The following is a 16,488-nucleotide window of genomic DNA, read 5'->3' on the forward strand; positions in this document are numbered from 1 at the left end:
AGTTTTTCATTGATCTCCTAATAAAATTTGATATGTTATCAGACACCTGTACCAGCTCAAGACATCCAGGAATGGGGGACCATGTCATATGCTTTCTTATAATCGATGTACGCCATGCCCAAATTAGTAAGTCTGTCAGAAGTTGTCTTTTGTCCAAGTAATACATATAATTAGATATTATTCCTGTCATCAGCTTCCATATCAGCGGCAGACAGGTGATTATAATAATAATAATAATAATAATAATAATAATAATAATAATAATAATAATAATAATAATAATAATAATAATTATTATTATTATTATTAAGGCGGCGAGCTGGCAGAATCGTTAGTGCGCCGAGCAAAATGCTTAGCGGTATTTCGTCCGTCTTTACGTTCTGAGCTCAAATACCACCGAGGCCGACTTTGCCTTTCATCCTTCTGGAGTCGATAAAATAAGTACCAGTGAGATACTCGGGTCGATGTAATCGATTAGTCCCCTTTCCCCCAAATTTCAGGCCTTGTGCCTTTAGTAGAAAGGATTATTGTTATTATTAAGGCAGCGTCAAGGCAGTGAGCTGGCAGAATCGTTAGCACCACAGCGCATTTGTCCGTCTTTACGTTCAGATTTCAAATCCCGCCGAGGTCGACTTTGTCTTTCATCCTTTTGGGTTCGATAAAATAAGTACCAGTTGAGGACTAGGGTTGATGTAATCGACTATCTCCTTCCTCTAATATTTGAGGCCTTGTGCCTCTAGTAGAAAGGATTATCATTATTACAAACTATCTAGTCTTTCTTTTTGCACTTTATCCGTTCTTTCATCCTGAGGTGTACTAATCTGTCTTAACATATAAGTAAAAAAAAAACAACTAAAAAAAAAAAAAAAGAAAAAATGCGATTATTAAGAACTGTGTTCAATTAATGTATCAGTTAATCCCAAGATCCACTTAATTCTCAAATTGATTCATTACCAGACCAAATGTTATAGAAACCTTTTAATGCTTTGAGAAACGGCAGTATTGATCCAGTAAAATCCAATAATGGTTTTCATATGAAGATTTTTTTCATTTTTTTTCCTCTCTTTTCTTTTCTTTTTTTCTTCTTTTTTTTCTTAAGTGTTAATCTATTTATTTGGATATTTCCTGTCCGGTACCAATCGTTAAATCATTCTGAACAGATTGCTGACTTACTAACCTTTCTCAGATCACCTTATCTATTGATCTATAATGACGACAGCAGTAGTGAACTTTTGTAACTTAAAAGCAAAAATAATTCCTTGTTCTTACTCACCGCCATCATCAAAACCACAACCAAAACCCGCCCACCACTATCACCCACTACCAAAGCCACCTGCCACCACCACCACCACTTCCACCACCATCAGCACCATCTTTAATCTTCATACGTTGCCCAAAATAAAGAAATCGCCATCATCATTATTGTTGCAAAAAAGTAGTAGTAGTAGTAGTAGTAGTAGTAGTAGTAGTAGTAGTAGTAGTAGTAGTAGTCCTTAATGTGAGTTGCACAAATCATTAGTTGGGCGTTGGGGAGAGGTTGGGGAGTGGTTGGGGAGTGGTTTGGTTGCGCTGCAGGTCAACAGACATCAGATCACTAATATATGGTTATTGCTGTCAATAGGAAGCAGGAAACACAACTGAATCAACACAGAGCAGGGACAAAATTGTTCAGAATCAACTTAGATACAAGTTCACCTGCAAGCCTGCAAACACTATCTTAAAGCAAGCAATCGAGATCAATGACTAATCTTTATGCTTGTTGGCCGTTGGCTTCGCTCTTGTGACTCAAGATGTCGTCTGAACTAACATTGCTGTGTAGCATTCTCGCTGTTTGTTTGTGACTGCGGCGACATTTGACAGATCGCTTGTCAGGTTAAATCTGAATGAATATAATAAAGATAATTATTTTATTTTTATTTTTAAGGGATGTAAAGAAAAAAAAACCGATGTTTATTCTGGTGGTATTTAATATAAATAGCTTTCCTTCGATGTGTTTTGCTGCATTGATCAAGCGAGAAAGAAAGTTGTGCCTTCCTGCAGTTTCAATGGGTATGTAATAACTTTCTTAAACAATTTTTCCTTTTTAGTTAGTTAAAATGTGAGATATCATGTCGAAACTACTTTTGCAAAAAGAATAGTTGATAGGAAGTTTTGTTGAATCGTGTAGTAGATACATTTTCTCGTTTACCATACTTGTATTTTCACACACACACACACACACACACACACACACACACACAAGGTGTATATTTTAGGTGTACTTGGTGAGCACCGCAGATCCCCACGCCCGGAGATTGTCAATATTACTTTTGTATTTCCGTTTTTGATGTATCTTTATATGATCGTGTTTCGGAATAGCTACCAATACCTCACGGGGAAGGAAAAGTACAAGGAATTGGGGTTCAAAATAGAAAAGAAAAGAAAAAAAACTGAAATTCAAGGAAAAAATATTCTTTCAAAATCTTAATTTCTGTTGTACGAATGACGGGAATGTTAAGAAGAAAAAAGAAGAGAAAAAAACTTCCCAATTCTTTCTATGTCTTTTCCCTTCCCCAACGAATTATCGATAGCTTCTCCGAAACTCCGTTCATTACATAATCTAGTAGTTAGTCGTTTTCAATTCTAATCATACGCAGACGAAAACAAAGATTTAGTGTGGTTGAAGTATAGAAACAGTCCAAAGGCACGGGTAACCTTTTTTTTCCCAGAAGCGGGCCGCATGAGACATAGCTCATCATCAGGCGGACCGCAAAATTCAAGATAATTTTTCTCCAGGTATGACATTCAGAAAGTCTGGCGGGCTGCAGTTTACCCATGACATGTTTATACTTATGTTACAATAGTAGACGGAGTAATGATAGTGCATTCCATGACAATAACCACCATACACTACTGAACACGCATACATACATGCATATACTTATACATGCAAATAGTTATACATGCATATACTTATACATGCAAATAGTTCTATTATAGGTATTCCTTCTAATTTTGGCACGACGACAACAACATTGAGTAGGTTGGGGGGGGAATCAATTACATCGTTTCCAGTCCTTGATTGGTACTTTATTTTATAAGCTCCGGAAAGGATGGAAAGTAAAACTGACATCGATGAAATTTAAGCACAGAAAGTAAAGAACCGGAAGAGATACCGCTAAGCATTTTGTCCAACGCGCTAACAAGTCGGTCTGTTCGCCACCATATAGCCATTATATGTGGAGGCGCAGTGGCCCAGTGGTTAGGGCAGCGAACTCGCGGTCATAGGATCGTAAGCGACGGAGTGCCAATAACCATTATATATGCTAGTATTATCTGTTATAAGGCTGATAACTTTGGAAGTATACTTTTGTCACCATGGATAATATCACGAATTATGGCATACATACAATGATTATAATTCAACTTTTATCAAATATTTTGGTGCTAATACAAAATGATAAGAAATATTTATTACCTTAAAATTGAATAAAATTAATTTCTTATTTGTATAACTCTTCCTATAACTACTCTGTCATTTACTCCTCTCTTCTCTCTCTATGATTCTTACTCTCTGTCTTTGTGTAGTACTTTTTTACTCATTGCCTCTACCAAGCCGAGTATGTGCAGTTATCCTGCACCTCTTATGTTAACTCTCCCTGTATCTTTTACCGCCTCTTTCTGTACGATATAAAGTACGACTGGAGGCATTGACCAAAGTTATATCAACTATTATCATATAGGGATAATTTTCACAATCACGCAAATACATACATACATATATACATAAATATATATAACTACTATTTCAGTAAGTACCCACACATAATGTCTTTGTTATAAATCAGTGTCTGGTGCTTCAGAATTTAGTCGTTGCTGATCTTTGACGTGGCTGAACAACCAATCCCAACCATTCGATCGCTGAATGCAAAAGGTGGATCGTGAGACCTCCGTTCGGGTGATTTTCCTGAGTTTCACCCTTGTATGTCAATCCGTCGCAAGGTAATACATTTACAGTTGAGGGGATTGGAGCAACGAGAAATGAAATGTTTTGCTCAAGAATACAATGCAAAACCGGTCTAAGAATCGAAACCACAACCTCCTGTCGTGAGTGCAGCACCACAATCACTAATCCACGCAGCTTCACAAATTTAGTTACTTGATCAGTAACAGACAGTTACGCACTGGAGTCGATGTGATCGACTTAATCCCTTTGTCTGTCCTTGTTTGTCCCCTCTACGTTTAGCCCCTTGTGGGCAGTAAAGAAATAAGAATCATTAGTGCGCTGGACGAAATGCTTAGCGGTATTTCGCCCGTCCCTACGTTCTGAGTTCAAATTCCGCCGAGGTAGACTTTGCCTTTCATCCTTTCGGGGTTGATAAAATAAATGCCAATTGAACACTGGGGTCAATGTAATCGACTCATCCGCACCTCCTCCAAGCTGCCCTTGAGGCAAAAATTTAAAATAATTATTAAAATTCCTCATTTAAAAATCATCTTTGAAAAGTTAGCATTTGGTTTCAAGTAACACGGAAATTAGAAGATAATTCTTTTTCACATTGAAGTTTATTATATATATTACTCTTTACTCTTTTACTTGTTTCAGTCATTTGACTGTGGCCATGCTGGAGCACCGCCTTTAGTCAAGCAAATCGACCCCAGGACTTATTCTTTGTAAGCCTAGTACTTATTCTATCGGTCTCTTTTGCCAAACCGCTAAGTTACGGGGACGTAAACACACCAGCATCGGTTGTCAAGCGATGTTGGAGGGACAAACACAGACACACAAACATATACACACACATACATATATATATATATACATATATACGACAGGCTTCTTTCAGTTTCCGTCTACCAAATCCACTGACAAGGCTTTGGTCGGCCCGAGGCTATAGTAGAAGACACTTGCCCAAGGTGCTACGCAGTGGGACTGAACCCGGAACCCATGTGGTTGGTAAGCAAGCTACTTACCACACAGCCACTCCTACGCCTATATATATATATATATATATATATATATATATATATATATATATATTTATATATATATATATATATATTTATATATATATATATATATATTTATATATATATATATATATATATTTATATATATATATATATATATATTTATATATATATATATATATATATATATATATATATATATATATATATATATATATATATATATATATATATATATATATATATATATTATATATATATATATATATATATATATATATATATATATATATATATATATATAAAGTTGCAAATTTGGAAAAAGTTTGTTGCCCAGATGAGCAGGAAGCTTTTTCCAACCACCGCTTTTCCGAACGTCCTGAAGAAGAGGTCTTCACCCCGAAATATTGAAATACAAGGTAGAATTGCAACTTTGTTCTGTTTTCTTTACATTTTGTAGTCAACTTTGTAACTTCTGGCATTCTTTCAGTTTTACACAACTACATTCATTAAAGTTATACCTTACAATGCTTCACAAAAAATACCTCATTATATATATGTATATACACACACACACACACACACACACACACACACACACACACACACACACACATATACTATTCAAAATGTACAGTATTATTGACAGATGTACGAGTGCATCTTTTCCTTGACTTATGGACTCTAAGACGTCTCATATATACATATACATATATATATATATATATATATATATATATATATATATATATATATATATATATATATATATATGGGCGTGCGGGGTATGTATGTGTGTGTGTGTGTGTACACGACATATACGTGTATAAGACATTTTTCCGGCTTCTGATCTTAGATTGAAAGTGGAAAATTATCGTATGCAGCTGGTTTTTCCCGTATTTTTAAACGTAGACTCCACACACACACACACACACACAATCGAAAAAAGTTTTAAAAAACAAAAAGATGGGTCGGTAAAGTTAATTAAAAACTTGAAAAGTTGATTTATTTTTATTATTTTTGTCCCTGCCAAGTTGTAGTCTATGTCGATGAAAACATAAAAATCCGAAGAAATGTTTGATAAATCGAACCCCCCCCCCCAAAAAAAAACAGAAACAAAGAAAAAAATTGAACATGTCCACCTGGGCATTGCCAAATAGTGTCAATCGGTTGTCAAGCAATGGTGAGGGGACAAACACAGACACACAAACACATACATATATATACATATATACGACGGGCTTCTTTCAGTTTCCGTCTACCAAATCCACTGACAAGGCTGTGGTCGGCCCGAGGCTATAATAGAAGACATTTGCCCAAGGTGCCACGCAGTGGGACTGAACCCAGAACCATGTGGTTGGTAAGCAAGCTACTTACCACACAGCCACTCCTGCGCCTATATATATATATATATATATATATCCGCATTCATATATATACGCATACACGCATACTTACACGTACTTGCGCACACACACACAGATATACATGTATATATATGCACACAGACATATACACACAATCACATACATACATACATACGTATGTACGTAGTACGTACGTACTGCACCAAATCTTCATCGATAAAAGTGAAAATGGGCCGCTAAACTCGAAGATTGCTCTATAAGTAATTTTTGTAGCTATTTGTTGGGTGGAGCTGACGTCTGCAGGGGACTGAGATGCCGTTGTGGTAGGCCCCTCGACCCCACAGGTCTTCAAAAAGGCTGGTCGCTTCGCTCGTCACACCGAGCTAAACCTAATCATTAGCCCCTCAGTTCTGGAGCCTTCGGGGTTATCCAGAGGTGAAGGAAAGAGACCAAATGGTTTTACCCTCAGTCCCTGGGTTAGAAGTACGTGCCTCATTTGGGACACCACAGTCTGCGACTCCTTTGCTCCCTCTTACATCCTGGATGCTGCAGTTAATGCGAGGGTTACTGCTTCCATAGCCGAACAGAAGAAAACCCCGAAGTATTGGGACCTGACAGTGAACTATCTCTTTCAACCTGTGGCATATGAGACGTTCAGGGGGATTGGGCTACTAATCACGAAGTTATTGCCAACGTTGGCGGCTCGCCTCACTGAGGTGTCAAGTGATGCCCGTGAGGGCGCTTGGCTTTCCCAAAGCCTTAGCTTCGCCATCGTCCGTGATAATGTTGCGAGCGTGCTGGCTTGCTTCAGTAGGTTCCGTTAAACCTTGTGGTATGCAACCAGTTGCTGTCCTCACAAATGGCTTCAATACAATTTTAACAGAAAGATTTGGAAGAATTAGATGAAAGTTATCCGCTAATTTTCTTTCATGTAAATAAATTTTTATGTTAATTTAAAAATTTGCCAGCAAAATCTTATAAACTGATAATGTTCTAACTAAAAGATATACATGTTTATATGTACTAGCATAGCTAGAGTGTGTACTGCCCGGGACGGCCCTTTCGTTTGCTGCCCCTAGACCCCACTAAGAACACAGCAATAGCCTACAACATAATGAAAAGTGCCTCCCGGGGTGGACCGCTCCTACCCACGTCTAGCTACGCTAGTGTTTATACGTTATACAGTAATCCCTCGCCATATCGCGGTTTACCTATCACAGTTTATTATTTAAGCTTACGTCGATTCCTCCGTGGTGTTGTTTTGCATTTATAATAAAATAAATATATGCAAATTATAAAAATAATAATAAAATATACAGTACAGTACTGTTTCTACTTCGCGGATTTTCGCCTATCGCGGGAGTGGTGGTGGTGGAATGCAACACCCGCGATAGTCGAGGAATTACTGTATATGAAAATAAAAAGTCTATATGTTTAAAAAAAGAAAGAATATGATACTTTATCTTTATTTATTATTTTCACGTTTTCCGCTTAAAAGACCCCAAACACAATGTAGCACCCTACATGCTCGTGAGCGTGTCTCAGCCGACTGCTTAATTAGCCAATATTGCAGGTGTAGATAATGCTGAAGATGTTGGTGGAAATAAGCAAGTTCTAGCGATTAGTGATTTACATTCCTTATCAAACGTGTATTAGTTGTAATATGTTTTATGGCAACTAGCTTGGGATTTGGATAGTTGAATACGATGTTGGCGTTTATTTGTTATTTTACCCGCATAGCCTATCATGACGGGATGTAGACTGTCATTTCAAGCTATGATTTACGGAGAATTTATTTGGAAATTATGAACAATGACCATACAATAAAATTTTGAAGGAAATTGAATGATTGTTTTCGAATATGTGATGCGTGTAAGGTGGCGAACTGGTAAAATTGTTAGCACGCCGGGCAAAATGCATTTTGTCCGTCTTTATGTACAAAGTTCAAATACTGTCGAGGTCAACTTTGCCTTTCATCCTTTCAGGGTCGTTAAAATAAGTATCAATCGACGACAGGGATCGATGTAATTGATTTACCGCCTTCCTCGGACTTGCTGGCCTAATGCCAAAGAATTTGAAACCAATATGTGATGCATGTGCAGTAGCGGAGCAAGTGGAGCCGGCCGTCCGGTCGACACTTTTGTAGCAGTACCCGAAGGTAATATTCGAAACCATGTCAATTCATTAACGAGAAACCAATATGTGATGCATGTGCAGTAGCGGAGCAAGTGGAGCCGGCCGTCCGGTCGACACTTTTGTAGCAGTACCCGAAGGTAATATTCGAAACCATGTCAATTCATTAACGAGAAAATATCATGGCATATCAGTTTCCATATCAAGTGATTTTGGCCCGTATTTCAACCAATCGTTGTTCTAGCGTATTTGTGTGGTAAGAATAATGGAAAATTTCATACAAATTCACGTCAAATCATGGTTATAAATTGAGATGCGCGGGAAATACAACGCAAAGAAAGTAAGAGAACTCATAGAGGATTACTAGGTTAGCTGGTAGCTATGCCGCTCGATCTCGTGTAAAAAAGATTCCTTCTCGCGAAGATACATTCTCACACACCAAGCTACTGGTATTCAGCGTAACAGTTTTCTATAAAGTATTGTAATATCAATCTGTAAATAAACTTGTTAAAATCTAAATAGTGTGGTTGGTTCTATTTGGGAGCAGCAAACGGCCAGACCAGATAATCCAGCTCCCTGTTCACCAATACTCACTTTTATGAGGGCAGTGCTTTTGGTTTTGGATCTGCTGGATAAATCTGAGGCCTCCAGAGGGACGAAAAGCAAATTCAAGGATTGCTCTGGGCGGTACATGCTCTAGTTATGCCACTGTGCATGTGGTCATAAAATGAGTGAATCAATGCAAGATTGTGGGGATGGTAGACGTTGGCGATGCCATCGCCAAAATTATTGCAAAGAAATATCCACCAGAAAGAATATTCGGCCCGGAAACAGTAAAGTGAAATTAAAAGAAATAATTCAAGTATTCATACGAAAACGTTATTTTATTATGCTTCATTTTAAAATGCAGAATAATAACGAAGTAGCACTGAATATTATTTAATATTATCTTATATATAAATCTGAAATTGTGTGTTTGTGTGAAGCCTTTTTGAATGTTTATAGAAATCCACATTGTCCACTTTTTCGTAAAAAATTTTACATCAATGGAATTTTCTCGATCTGAACTTTCCAGTGCAGTAATTAGATTTTTTAAATTCCGTTTACTTTGTGTGATTTAAGAGAGATTTGGCTGTTGTTTCTAGCAACTTTTATATTTCATCCCTGCTACCTGGAACGCCATTCTTACACACGCGCTCAACATAAAAATATAGAGAGTAAAAGTAAAAGAGGGAGAGGGGGAGAGAGAGAAAGTGATACATACAACGTCATAGATTAAACTTTCATCTCAGTATTCTTTACCTATTTTTCATAACATAGATACGTAAAAACACACACAACCACACATACTTGACAACATACACATTGCTCTCAATCTCTATTCATTTCTCCCCCTCTTCCTCTCTCGCTCTCTCAAACGTATACACGTGCAAGTAAACAATCATTCACATCGTGGTATATTTACAAAACATTGATGGCATAACTACAGAGTTGTATCCCCCAACTTTGGAAGGTCATAACTTTCATAAAAGTGAATATTTTTTAATGAAATTTTCTATGCATATATTATTTATTATGTAGATTCCAAATATACAAAAATTTTCGGTGAAAGTGTTTTGGAAGGGGGTGGGGTACAATATTCGGAAATTCCACTTAAATTCCTCTTAACTTCCAGGAAAATGAATATTTTTTCATGAAATTTTGTACAAATGTACCTTGATGTATGTACATTTCAAGCATGTAGGAATTTTGAAGGAAACAACTGCAGGTTATTTTTGAGAAGTGTTCCCCACTCAGTGGTGTTTCGGAGCAAGTCGTCCATATTTGTTTCATTTTTCTCTATTATGTGCTTATGTGCATCCTTAGATTTCTAATGAAGTAATAGGCAGTGAAGAGAAGCAGTCATAAGAAAACTTTTAACTACCCCTATTCCTTTCTCTCCCCCTCTCTACCTCTTCCTCTCTCGCTCTCTCAAAAGCATACACGTGCAAGTACACAATCATTCAGTAAAATATAACTCATGTTCGTTAATGTTTTGTAAATTTACCAAGATTTTCACTAGGGGGTTAGGGTTAGGTTTTAGGGTCAGGGTTAGGGTTTAGGATTAATGTTACGGTTACGGTTTTTAGGGTCAGGGTTAGGGTTAGGGTTTAGGGTTAGTGTTAGGGTTAGTGTTAGGATTAGGGTTGGGTAATCGTGCGGGTGTTAATCTGAAAAATTACAGATATGTGAAAAGTACCGACACTGCCATCTATTATAACTTTTGTTGTTCTGTTTAATATATACATAGATTATGCCTCCAAAGAAGAGAGTTTGCTGGGGAAAGACAGCAACCGGTTTAAAATGACAGCAACAGACTGCAGTAATGCATCACATTCCAGAAGCTATTTTGAACATAATGCAAAATGGTGCATCAACATCTTCTGCCCAATCTGATAGAATTCTGGCAAAACTGTGTAGCAACAGATCGCCAGCAATTGCTTCATCACAAATTGCCATCCTAGCTCCTGTGAAAAGGGATTACCCTGCTATGTATAATCAGGGCAGCGCAAAAAGTTGTTTTGCACAAGCATTTCTATAGTCAATTACACGGATGAAATTTACGTATGCTTAATAATGTTGCGCAAAACAGCCTTCAGACTTTCCCTATTAATTTCATCGTCTTTTGAATTATGAACATATTTACATCATAAGGGTTTTTTCGTTGTAAGGCTTTCTTTTTTAGTTGATTTTCACCTAGCAAGACTTATCGTAGATGGCATAATAAGTCACACCCGGACAAGGTCGGGTTATACTACTAGTATGCAATAAAATGAAAGCTAAACTGGCTCTATTGAAAGGCTTAGTATTACAATTTAGTTTTAATGTATACCATTTCAAAACATTATGCAGTCCTACTTCAGTCTTTTTTGAAAATATTTCACCATTATCATTTCTGAGTCTGGCACGATTTGGAAATGAATTTTAAACAAATTATTCTTGAAATCGATACCACCTATTAGCGAATCCAAGAAATTGTGAACTGTGCCAAGAATCTATGCGTTTTGTTGCAGTTTTCTCTAAGTATCCAACAGACTTAAAGAAATTGATTTGTCGGCATAACTGAAGATGTGTTCTCCCACTCCGACTTCGTTTCCTTATAACTCTCTGAAAAGAAAAAAAAAAAAAAAAGAAAATGAATATTTTTAAATAAAATTTTCAACAATTATGTTTCAGGTGGTATAGATTAAAAGTAGATCGGAATTTGATGTGCATAAACGACATCAAAGCGTATTATTCTGAGATAATCGTAATCTTACACCCTCTGAAACTTAATAGTAAATGATATTTAAGAATTTTCATTTTCCAGAAAGTTGTGAAGAAATAAACCGAAGTGTGCAAATTATCCAAAACTCCTCTCCTCAACCCTGAAAAAAATTTCACGACAAATTCTGATATAATCCTAATCTGTACCATCTAAAAAGTATGACCGAAAAAACTTCATTAAAAAATATATTCCAGTTTTCAAAAGATTATGAAGAAAATAAAGTCAGGAACGAGCGCAGGGGCACACATCTGCAGTTATACCAAATTGTCGGCGGTGTAAGAAGGAAAAGTCTGTGTATAAAAACATTCTTTTCCTCAAATTTATGACCAATTACATAAATACAAGGTAGCGGGCATTGTGAATTTAGCACCTATCTAGACGAAAGTAAAATGTTTTTTTCAATTTTCTAAAAGCTTTTACTTCTGTCAGGGCTTTCTGCTTTCCAACAGCTTTTATTTTATTTGTTTAGAATTCCCCATTTTGGCCTACAAACGTGTGTGTGTGTGCGTGCGTGCGTGCGTGCGTGCGTGCGTGTGTGTGCGCGTGCGTGTGTGTGCATGTGTGTGTGTGTACATGCATTTGTATGTGTATGTGCAGTCTGATGATAGCTTAGCTGACCGAATCTTCGAAGTCACTATATCAATACTATTCTTGTTAAAGAATAATAAACTTGTACTCTATCAAAATTCTTCAGTTTAATTCTAGGTTGTTATAACAAAAGTACACACACGCACATACATATATACATATTCTTTTACTTGTTTCAGTCATCTGACTACGGCCATGCTGGAGTATTGCCTTGAGAGGTTTTAGTCGAACAACTCGACCCCAGGACATATCTTTTAAAGACTAGTACTTATTATATCAGTCTTTTTTGCTGAATCGCTGTTACGGGGATGTAAGCACACCAACACCGGTTGTCAAGCGGTGATTGTGGGACAAACACAGACACAAAGTCATATAGGTATATACATATATACGACGGGCTTTTTTCAGTTTCCGTCTACCAAATCCACTCACGAGGTTTTGGTTGGCCCGAAACTATAGCAGAAGACACTTGCCCGTGTGGTTGGGAAGCAAGCTTCTAGCAATACAATACTAATGCTTAGGCGGACAAAATCGCAAGCACGTCAAAGTATTTAGCAGCCTTTCGTTTAGCTTTTTACGTTGTCTTTAATAACAATGCATGTTTTTTTTTATTACTAGCAGTATAACCCTCCCGAGAGTGGAGGCGCACTGGCCCAGTGGTTAGGGCAGCGTACTCGCGGCCAGAGGATCGCGGTTTCGATTCCCAGACCGGGCGTTGTGAGTGTTTATTGAGCGAAAACGCACGAGGCTTCGGCAGGGGGTGGGGGCGAACCCTCCTGTACTCTTCCACCACAGCTTTCTCTCACTCTTATTTTCTGTTTCTGTTGTACCTGTAATTCAAAGAGTCAGCCTTATCACACTGTGTCACGCTGAATATCCCCGAGAACTACGTTAAAGGTACACGTGTCTGTGGAGTGCTCAGCCACTTGCACGTTAATTTCACGAGTAGGCTGTTCCGTTGATCGGATCAACTGAAACCCTCGACGTCGTAAGCGACGGAGTGCCAACAACAACCCTCCCGAGATACATCAAAATTTGTTTCAATACATGATTTCACATCATGAATCGGGGCTAACGCAGAATCGCACCTCTCTTTGAAAGATGCATTTTTATTGAAAAGCTTTTTATCGGATTCCTACGTTTTAGATGTTGGAGATTACGAATATGCAAAAAAGAAAAACATTTTTTCAAGTTTCATATTGAAAAAGGTGGTTTTAAAAAAAGAATTTCGAAAGGAGTTCAAAATTTTAAATTGGGGGGGGGATGAAGAGGTGGGGTGAAATTTGAAACGGTTTTTTTTTTTTCTGTATATTCGTAATCTCCGACATCTAAAACGTAGGTATCCGAAAAATTTTTTTCAAAAAAATGCATTTTTCGAGGAAAGATGCGATTCTGCATTAGCCCCCCACGTATCTTTCAAATCAAATACGAAAACAAAACTAGTTAAAATGACTTACAGATTATATTTTTGTTGTACATTGTCAAAATAACTTGAAAACTTTGCTGACATTCGAATTTTCAAAAAGAATGCGAAGGCTGTATGTTAATATAATACATGTACCCGCAGAGTTTACAGAGATTTCGTGAACATGAGTAATAAGCGCAGGCGTGACTGTGTGGGAAGAAGTTTGCTTCCAAACCACATCGTTCTGAGTTCAGTCCCACTGCGTGACACCTTGGGTAAGTTTTTTTTTCAGCCAATAACCTCGGGACGACCAAAGCCTTTTTAGTGAGTTTTGTTAGACGGAAATTAAGAAAGAAACACGTCGTGTACATATTTAGTGCAAGTGGTTATTTGGCACACAAAAAAAAAAAAAAAAAGATCACCCCGAAATACAACAATACACACACACACACACACACAGCTATCTATCTATCTATCTATCTATCTATCGATCGATCGATAAATAGATGGGTGCTACTTTGGTATGCAATCTACGTATCATGAAACTGCTTTGGTATGCGATCTACACTTTATATTGTGATCTGCAACAAAAAAGTTTTACTTACGAAGAACAGCTTTTCTAGCTGATGTTCGTTCGATTCACCGATAAAATTAGTAAACTTGTTTCAAATTTGTTTCATTCTAATTTTTTTTAATAAATGTATAAAAATATAAGAATGTTTTATTTAAGCCGTAATAAATAAATGAAATATGTAGATCGCATACTAAATTAGAATTTGACTCTCGTAGATCACGTTGGCTATGTAGACCGCATACCAAAGTAGCACCGATAGATATGTGTGTGTGTGTCCACCATCGCTTGACAACCGATTTTAGTGTGTTTACGTTCCCGTAGTTTAGCGGTTCGGCCTAAGACATCGAAAGAATAAGTACCAGGCATTTAAAAAAAAAATAAGTACTTGAATCAATTTGACTAAATTCGTCAAGGCAGTACTCCAGACTGAAACAAGTAACAAAAACAAAACAATTTATGTTTTTTATGGTGGTTTTGATGATGATGGTGGTGGTGGTAGTTGTAGTAAATGACTGCAAATCATTATTTTTTATTGAACAAAAATGTATATTTCTAAAACATTTTGATGATTCCCTCCCCCATTCTCCGTGGGGAATTAGCTCAGGCGGTAGAGCGCTCGCTTTGCGTGCGAGAGGTACTAGGGATCGATACCCAAATTCTCCACTCTGTTCAGTCATTTTCTGATTTCATTTATGCGAAAACTAAACCAGGGCAATCTTTTATATTCTTTTAACATTTAAAACGTAACTATTACTTTGCGTTTATTTATTGTTGGTAGCGGTGATCATGATTGCGCTATCTCGAGGTATGGGTATTCTGGATAGTAACCTGAGGAACGCACAAGTCTGGGGAGCCAGTGTTGTGGATACGTTTCCAATCCCATTCTCGAAGGGTGGGGGTAGGAAGTAATGCTACTTATAAGTCGACCTTGGTTGGCGCCAGTGGACGCGTTTTTTTGGCTCGAGTTCCTGGTGATCACGACAGTGAATTCGTGGTGGTGACCTTTATTGTTTAGAGTGGTGGTGACGACATTTGTTAAGGCGGTGACGGCTGTAGTTGTTTGTAAGTAGGTAGTCATCACTGTGTGTGTGTGTGTGTGGAAGGGGTAACAGGCGATGACGCTGATCTTTATCATGTGCTTTTCTTCCTTTTGTTAACTTTTCACGATAGAAATTTTTATGAAAACTCACCGACTTAGTTGACGAAAGATATCGATTTCAATGACAGCGTTCGAAAGTTCTCAGCTTCGAAGGGTAGGAAAGGAAAGTTATGAAATAGTCGTTAAGTTTACTAAGTGCCTAAATGCTTCTGTATTTATTCCTTTACTCTTTTACTTGTTTCAGTCATTTGACTGTGGAGCACCACCTTTAGTCGAGCAAATCGACCCCAGGACTCATTCTTTGTAAGCCTAGTACTTATTCTATCGGTCTCTTTTGCCGAACCGCTAAGTTACGGGGACGTAAACACACCAGCATCGGTTGTCAAGCGATGTTGGGGGGACAAACACAGACACACACACACACATATATATATATATATATATACATATATATATATATACATATATACGACGGGCTTCTTTCAGTTTCCGTCTACCAAATCCACTCACAAGGCTTTGGTCGGCCCGAGGCTATAGTAGAAGACACTTGCCCAAGGTTCCACGCAGTGGGACTGAACCTGGAACCATGTGGTACAATAGCGTTGGTACTTGGAACATATCGTACAACCATTCCATCGGTTCCTCCAACTTCTTTGGTTCGCTTTCCACGATTTTTTTCAGTTGGTTCCTGTGTCTCTTTTGGATGCCTTTTCTACTTTTTACCCAATACATCATGGAAGTGAAGAAAAAAAGTGAAAAGTGAGAGCGTATGCGTGCGTGTAGAAGGGGGCTGGTGACATTGACGTGTGCGTGTGCGCATGTGTAGGGGTGGGGTAACGAGGAAGGGGTGACGATGAATGGAGAGGAGGAAGGAAGAAGGTGGTAGGAGTGAAGAGAGGAAGTAGGTGCCAGAGCAAGAGAGGAGAGGTGGGTGAGAGCAAGTGGGTGTGAGAGGAAGAAAGGAGGGAGGAGAGGAGGATTAGATGAAGAGGGGAAGAGAGTTGAGCCCATGTGGCGCAAAGGAGCGAAGAGAGAAGATTAATCCCTGCTCACGGCGAAGACGGG

The 16,488-nt window shown here is 37.9% G+C and overlaps 1 protein-coding gene and 1 long non-coding RNA gene across 2 annotated transcripts in view; one reads left to right on the forward strand and one right to left on the reverse strand.

Moving 5' to 3' along the window:
• Nucleotides 1-1,487: 1,487 nt before the first annotated feature.
• LOC106880621 (nuclear receptor subfamily 2 group E member 1) overlaps nt 1,488-16,488 on the forward strand; it is a 32,676-nt gene continuing 17,675 nt past the window's right edge. The window contains exon 1 of the mRNA XM_089352917.1: nt 1,488-2,049. Within this exon, the coding sequence (XP_089209043.1) occupies nt 1,884-2,049 (166 nt within the window). The 5' untranslated portion in view covers nt 1,488-1,883. The remainder of the gene's footprint in view (nt 2,050-16,488) is intronic.
• On the reverse strand, nt 8,318-14,113 carry LOC149135676 (uncharacterized). Its single transcript, XR_016242012.1, has 2 exons — nt 13,803-14,113; nt 8,318-11,597 (listed from the first exon to the last, which is right to left on the reverse strand). It is a non-coding gene; the product is annotated as an uncharacterized LOC149135676 (long non-coding RNA).

The sequence above is a fragment of the Octopus bimaculoides genome, chromosome 5 (assembly GCF_046866305.1).
Source record: "Octopus bimaculoides isolate indiv1 chromosome 5, ASM4686630v1, whole genome shotgun sequence".
Lineage (NCBI taxonomy): Eukaryota > Metazoa > Mollusca > Cephalopoda > Octopoda > Octopodidae > Octopus > Octopus bimaculoides.